This window comes from Rhinoderma darwinii, chromosome 6 (assembly GCF_050947455.1).
Source record: "Rhinoderma darwinii isolate aRhiDar2 chromosome 6, aRhiDar2.hap1, whole genome shotgun sequence".
NCBI lineage: Eukaryota > Metazoa > Chordata > Amphibia > Anura > Rhinodermatidae > Rhinoderma > Rhinoderma darwinii.
This window is the reverse complement of record NC_134692.1, coordinates 147,097,452-147,105,243: the sequence shown is the minus strand read 5'-3', so window position 1 is coordinate 147,105,243 and position 7,792 is coordinate 147,097,452. Positions and strand designations below refer to the sequence as shown.

General features: G+C 44.3%; 1 protein-coding gene across 1 annotated transcript in view; it reads right to left on the bottom strand.

Annotated features, from left to right (window-relative positions):
• The window catches only part of LOC142656723 (uncharacterized), a 63,166-nt gene extending 61,915 nt beyond the window's left edge, over positions 1-1,251 (bottom strand). Inside the window, exons 1-2 of the mRNA XM_075831650.1 lie at positions 1,129-1,251; positions 1-385 (exon numbers count right to left, since the gene is read on the bottom strand). The exon at positions 1-385 is cut by the window's left edge and continues 275 nt beyond it. Coding sequence (XP_075687765.1) covers positions 1-385; positions 1,129-1,251 — 508 coding nt within the window. The remainder of the gene's footprint in view (positions 386-1,128) is intronic.
• Between the last annotated feature and the right edge of the window lie 6,541 nt (positions 1,252-7,792).

Here is a 7,792-nt window from a genome sequence, read left to right as displayed (position 1 = left end):
CGTTGGATGAGGCCAATTCAATGTGCCAAATGGAGAGAACACTAACGCCAAATGACCCCACTGCTGCCGCCATCAGAAACCTCGGTACCACTTCTGAGATGTTCATCTTCAGCTGGACGAAGAGATGATGTTTGAAGCTGACGATCCTCAAGCAATAGAAGATGCAGAGTCCAGCGGTGATCCAGAAGCTGAAGTAAAGCGGGAATATCACAAATACGCACAAGGTGGAGTACGTGTTCTTATACTGGAACATTTCAGGGAAGAAAATGGAGAGGAAGGTGACAATGTTCATATCACACTGAAGGCAGATGTTGTTCACAGCCATGAGCACCAGGATCTTATCGCACAGACTCAACCTTGTCCCATGTTTCCAGTCCAGGACGTTCTGTATGATAATGTAGGAGTTGAATAGAACCCCAAGAATACATTCAACCACTGAAAAGATGAATCCAAACTCCCAGGAGTAGATCACCGTCTTTCTCCGCTATTTTCTGTGGTCTCCTCGAGCTCCAGTTGGATTTACCAGTGAAGCTCAGGAGTTTTCATTGACAGAGATTAATTGACTAGGATGTCATGCAAATATCTTCGGTTCTTTATCTTCAGCCCTCACGCAGATGACCTGGCTACTCCCATAGACATAGACGCCCAAGTACAGGCACAGCCAATAAGAATAGAAGACGTGAGGAGAACTACATGTCTCCTATAGAGAAGCCCATCAAGAAAACCAAACTACAAGTAAAGGATCCGACAGTGAGGTGTATAAGGGGAGGATGATTGGACTCCATTATTTCTGATCATGATGCGTCCATCACCTCCTAGAGGCGTGACGCTGAATCTCCTGGTATTGGTGTATTCCATCCATCTCTAAAGAATATAATAACCTGTCGTAGCAGAACTTCATCTACAACCACTAAGAATGAATCTATAGGTCATCAAAAAACTGCATCCAAAAAACCACAACATCTGAATACGCCCTGAGAGTACAGCCATGGTGGCAATGGTTCTCTGTTCAGGATTGCGTAATATTGTTCTACAGCAAGAAAGCAAAATAAAATGATTCTTCCGTTTTTATCCTTTTCCTCTTCGTCCATTGATGGCGGTGGCGGAGATGTTCTGGTGGGCACTCGCTCTTTCAGTGGCCGGCGGTTTGCTCAGAGACAATCTTTCACATTTGGAGGTATAGACAATATGGGGAAACGTTCCACACTGCGGCGGACCTCCGTATATTCCACATCTTGAAGCAGTTGCCATCGCGCTTCCTTCTTCTTTTCACGAGCAGTGCGATAATGGCACATTTTTTGCTATTTTTGCAGCTTCCAGCCCTCATATAATCATCCTGTGTTTGTACATTGCTGCTCAGTCCATGGTATCTACAAGGTTTACTGTCTCCAGATATTACTAGAGGAGCGGCCCAGACACATCTTGGTAATGGTTCACATATGACTGGAGGAGATAATGGGTTCTGATGATGAAAACCGTTTCTATTGGTCACAAATCTTTACAGATTATGAACGTGCTGTAACTTGTTCTCTGTCGTTTCGGTCGTCATTTTATCTTTTAATTCTTTATTATTCTTTCAGGAAAGCAGAAAAAAATTCACATCATCCAAAAGTACAAAAAAAGTCACAAAAAAATAAAAATAATCTGTTATTTTTACTTTCCATCCCATAGTGCAACTCACCCTCCACCCTCCTCCCTCCTATAGCAGTGTATATCCCTTTGACAACTTCATTCCTGACAGATAGTGGACGGGAGACCGGTGTGAAATGTCAGGCCACATCACAAATGAAGGTTGACGAGAAACCAGGAGGTCAGAAATAGAACAGCAACCGGTAATAAGTTACAGGTTATGATGGGATGGCACGTATAATAGGGGACGTGAGGGTGAAACATGGTAAGATGGACACTATAGGGGTTGATGTCTGTATATCAAATCTCATAGCCAATAAGTCAGGACTGGTGAATGGAAGAACAGGTTGATGTCAGGACTGCAGAATGGCAAAACCGGTTGATGTCAGGACTGGGGGGAGGCAGAACAGGATCATATCAGGACTGGGGGGAGGCAGAACAGGTTGATGTCAGGACTGGTGTGTGGCAGAACAGGTTGATGTCAGGACTGGTGTGTGGCAGATCAGGTTGATGTCAGGACTGGGGGGAGGCAGAACAGGATCATATCAGGACTGGGGGGAGGCAGAACAGGTTGATGTCAGGACTGGTGTGTGGCAGAACAGGTTGATGTCAGGACTGGTGTGTGGCAGAACAGGTTGATGTCAGGACTGGGGGGAGGCAGAACAGGTTGATGTCAGGACTGGTGTGTGGCAGAACAGGTTGATGTCAGGACTGGGGGGAGGCAGAACAGGTTGATGTCAGGACTTGTTTGAGCCAGAACAGGTTGATGTGTGGACTGGTGGGTTTTTGGTTGGTGCCGCAGTGAGTGCTTCCCAGGACAGGTGGTCTCCAGGGCAGATAAGATTACAGACATGCCTGTGGAGGGGGCTCAGATGGTAAGATGTGTGATACCTGTGTAACCTGCGGATGTGCAGTCTGGAGCAGCTTTACTATAGGCAGAAGTTCGGAGGCTCCTGCAGACCTCACACCTCACAACCTGCAGCCGCCTCAGGACGCGGTGGATGTGACCTGTGGACCATTCCATTGTTTGCTTCACGAGGCGTCTTCTCTGGAATCGGCTTGTCTTGTGTCCACAGCTCGCTTACATCATTGTGTGTTTCCTGTTTTTTTATTCGTTGAGAAAGATTCAGAAATATTTAACCTCCTCAACGTTTTAAAAGTAGAATGACCCCCCCCGCCCCCTCCCCAGGACTGAAGCTAAATTCACCCCGTGCAGCAATGACAGCGCTCATAGTTATGTCCCCTCTGTATGAAGACCATCAGCAGAATATACAAGGTCACGTCAAGTGCATGAGTTTTCTGCCCTCTGGTGGTCACACTCATCATTACAGGAACAATTTATTTTTATTTTTCAATTTTGAAAACATTTTCCTGTTTTTTATGCTGTAAATAACTGGCACTGAACACTTATCCTACTTGTTCTTCTTTATGACACTGATGATTAGGACACCTGAGGTTCGACTGAGGCAGTGGCCATAAAGTTTATAGGTCCTTTACCTTTTACTTCAGTCATAAGGGGCATCGATGCAAAATCCATAAGGGGGCCCCACCGACCATATATCATGTATAATACTGGTGTCTTCTTATGAGGGACTTTTGGCTCCAGGGCCCTGGTGCGACTGCTACCTCTGACCCCTATAGCTACGTCCCTGACCGCCACATAATACAGGATAGATTCATTATAACATTCTGGAATGATTTGCATTAAATCTTTAAGGTTTAACTTATTTATTTATTTTTCATATCAGCGTTTATTGCGAGACAAGTTGTATTTTATGAAATGTCCTGTGTAATGTCCGATATAACGTTTTTGTGGCGTTCCTACTAGTTTACACGCTAACTTCATTTTGCGGGTCATCACGATTACGGCGATAACAAATATATATTTTTTAATGTTTTGCCACTTTTACAAAATAAAGATAATTTGTTAAAAATATTTTTTTATTGTATCGGTGATGGCGCGATGCGAAGGCTTGTTTTCTGCGGGGCGGCTGCACTTTTTATCAGGGATAACTTTTTATTCCTATATTTTTATGGGAAGCGAGCCGCCGAAAATGCAGCAATTCTGACACGATGGATTCCCCCCCCCCCCCGTATTCCATGTGGGTTAAATAACGTAATATCTAAAAAGTTCCGACTTTTACGGACATGGCGACACTATGTTTAATTTGTTTTAATTTGTTTTATTGTTTTATATGAAATAGGATGAGGATTGTTTTATTTCTTATATTTTTACATCATCTGTTTTTTTTTTAGTCCCCCGGGGACCTCATCATGCACTGGTTGGATCACTCCCGCAGTACGCGGCAATACTCGTGTATCCAGCTCTCCACGGTGATGGCCGGTTTGGTCCTACAGGGCTCATTGTCTTTGGAGGCTTTTCTGGAGCCATCACCTCCGCGTTATCCTGCCAGCGTTCGTCCCTCTTCTGCTTCTGGTGTATATTACTTTCTGCAGCACCTTCTGTCTCTACATCTACTTCCTACGACTGGCCGACGTGTCCCACAGGTTCTCCTCACAGGTGGACGAGGTTCTCCTCACAGGCGGACGAGGTTCTCCTCACAGGTGGACGAGGTTCTCCTCACAGGCGGACGAGGTTCTCCTCACAGGTGGACGTGGTTCTCCTCCTTCTATAGGTTCAGCTGTTGTTTCCCTTGTCATTAACTTGCCCCGGGTCTGGACAATTCTCCAGAACACCTCGGAAGGCTCAGCTGAGCTTGTCCCCTCTGACTTCTCATTGGGCGCTGGTTGACATGGTGTCGGCTTCTTTCTGTCGGTGTTTTTCACTTTCCCATGCGATTACTTTTTTTAGAGAGTCGAGCAGAAGGAGCAGCAGTTTGGGTGTCCTCAATGTAGAGGTCACACCAATGTGGCCGGATCCGTGATAATCCGTGTTTTTTTATTCTTTAAACGTTGATATATCAAAGACACGACATGTGACCCGTCCCACCCGCTCCAGCATCACGAGAAAGGATCTGAATATTAACAACACGCTTCCCCTTCCTCTCTTTGCGTTGAGCCAACCAGGGTTCCCATTTTTGTATAAAAATTCTCTCGTACCATTAGATGTATATTGCGCCCACTCGCCCAGTAGGACCCTATAGAGCCGTGTTTTTCAGCTCACAAAGAGCGGCTCATTAATCGATCTTCCGCGTCAATGTTGTTTGCTTCATCGCATCAGTCGATGTTACCAGTGGGCGCAGGGCTGGGCAGACATCGCTCTATTCCCCTCAGTCAATCCTATCCTGATAATCCTCAGAAATCCAAAATTGAAGAAACAATACGTGGTGGAGCCTCCGCCTGACGGTGACCTCATCACTTCTTACAATTTTCCATGACTGTCTTTGTGAAGGGATTAGTCCTATTATTCATCGCGTACACATTTACTCAGGGGGGGGGGGAGAATTTATAAAGTTTGTTTTTAGACATCTTATTAGCTAATTCCAAGAGCCAATAGAAGGCGACTTCTCTATAATATACCGTATAGCCGGGGTTTCCCTTGCTGTGTGTCTCTCTATGGCAGCGGGGGCAGGGAGGTGGCTGAGTCTCATGATGTTTGAGTATTTTGTCTGATTGTCATCCTTGGAACCAGTGTGATCTTCTCTTTATTAAAAAAAATAATCAATGCACTTAACATCTAGAAAATAAATCAATTAAAACATAGAATATCCACTGTCCTATGAGGAACGCCTGGGGGGGTCGGGGACTGCAGAGCTCCGGGGTTTATGCCCTTGTGATCAGGATAACCGCCTTGATTCACACTGATTAGTGTAAACGGCTTCCTCTAGATGAATGGTTTCTTACTCTTCAGATAGACCCAAGTGTCCAAGTATGACATGTCCTCCACACACCGTGTCTCCATGCACTGTCAGAGCAGGCCTCCTTTAGTACAAGTCCGTTCATGACATTTCTGCTCTGTTTCATCTGCCCCAGTCACCTGTAAGTGTAATTATTATCTGCTAGATCTGCCCCAGTCACCTGTAAGTGTAATTATTATCTGCTAGATCTGCCCCGGTCACCTGTAAGTGTTATTATTATCTAAATTATCTTCCCTGGTCACCTGTAAGTGTTATTATTATCTGCTAGATCTGCCCTGGTCACCTGTAAGTGTTATTATTATCTGCTAGATCTGCCCTGGTCACCTGTAAGTGTTATTATTATCTAAATGATCTTCCCTGGTCACCTGTAAGTGTTATTATTATCTGCTAGATCTGCCCTGGTCACCTGTAAGTGTTATTATTATCTGCTAGATCTGCCCTGGTCACCTGTAAGTGTTATTATTATCTAAATGATCTTCCCTGGTCACCTGTAAGTGTTATTATTATCTGCTAGATCTGCCCTGGTCACCTGTAAGTGTTATTATTATCTGCTAGATCTGCCCTGGTCACCTGTAAGTGTTATTATTATCTAAATGATCTTCCCTGGTCACCTGTAAGTGTTATTATTATCTGCTAGATCTGCCCTGGTCACCTGTAAGTGTTATTATTATCTAAATGATCTTCCCTGGTCAACTGTAAGTGTTATAATTATCTGCTAGATCTCCCCCTGGTCACCTGTAAGTGTTATTATTATCTAAATGATCTTCCCTGGTCACCTGTAAGTGTTATTATTATCTGCTAGATCTGCCCCGGTCACCTGTAAGTGTTATTATTATCTGCTAGATCTGCCCTGGTCACCTGTAAGTGTTATTATTATCTGCTAGATCTGCCCCGGTCACCTGTAAGTGTTATTATTATCTGCTAGATCTGCCCTGGTCACCTGTAAGTGTTATTATTATCTAAATGATCTTCCCTGGTCACCTGTAAGTGTTATTATTATCTGCTAGATCTGCCCCGGTCACCTGTAAGTGTTATTATTGTCTAAATGATCTTCCCTGGTCACCTGTAAGTGTTATTATTATCTGCTAGATCTGCCCCGGTCACCTGTAAGTGTTATTATTATCTGCTAGATCTGCCCTGGTCACCTGTAAGTGTTATTATTATCTGCTAGATCTGCCTCGATCACCTGTAAGTGTTATTATTATCTTCTAGATCTGCCCTGGTCACCTGTAAGTGTTATTATTATTATATGCTAGATCTGCCCGGTCACCTGTGTGTTATTATTATCTGCTAGATCTGCCCCTGTCACATGTAAGTGTTGTTATTATTATCTGCTGGATCTGCCCCTGTCACATGTAAGTGTTGTTATTATTATCTGCTGGAGCTGCCCTGGTCACCTGTGTTATTATTATCTGCTAGATCTGCCCGGTCACCTGTAAGTGTTATTATTATCTGCTAGATCTGCCCCGGTCACATGTAAGGGTTATTATTATCTGATAGATCTGCCCCGGTCACCTGTAAGTGTTATTATTATCTGCTAGATCTGCCCCGGTCACATGTAAGGGTTATTATTATCTTCTAGATCTGCCCCGGTCACCTGTAAGTGTTATTATTATCTGCTAGATCTGCCCCGGTCACCTGTAAGTGTTATTATTATCTGCTAGATCTGCCCCGGTCACATGTAAGTATTATTATTATCTGCTAGATCTGCCCCGGTCACCTGTAAGTGTTATTATTATCTGCTAGATCTGCCCCGGTCACATGTAAGGGTTATTATTATCTTCTAGATCTGCCCCGGTCACCTGCAAGTGTTATTATTGTGAAGCGGTGGCTGGAGTGGTGTAAAGCATGCCACCACTGGACCCTGGAGAAACGTGTTCTCTAGAGTAATGAATCACAGCTCACTATCTGGCAGTCTAATGCAGGAATCTGTCTGCTAAGAGAACACCACCTACAGGAGCGCATGTAGCCTACTGTTACATGCAGTGTATGACGGTAATGTACTGGGGATAAATGTGAACGTCGGTTGTGAAACAGCCCTGCTCCTCAAACATTAGTGTTTGACCTCACAATTGTGCACACAATTTTACAGACACCTTAACATTTTTCGGAAAGTCATCCCAGAAGAATGGGGGCTGTTATAACTGCAGACTCCATTTTAACTCCATATTAACGTTCATTGTTTTGGAATGGGATATCCAAGAAGCTTATTTTTCCCTCCCGCCAGGGGTCGATTTGGGACCCCCCAGCCTCGAGCTCGTTAAACAATCACAAGAAATAAGAATATAACCACGTGGCAGATTTATTTTGCGGAGGGTAAACATTGTTAGGCCAAGTAAACGGTG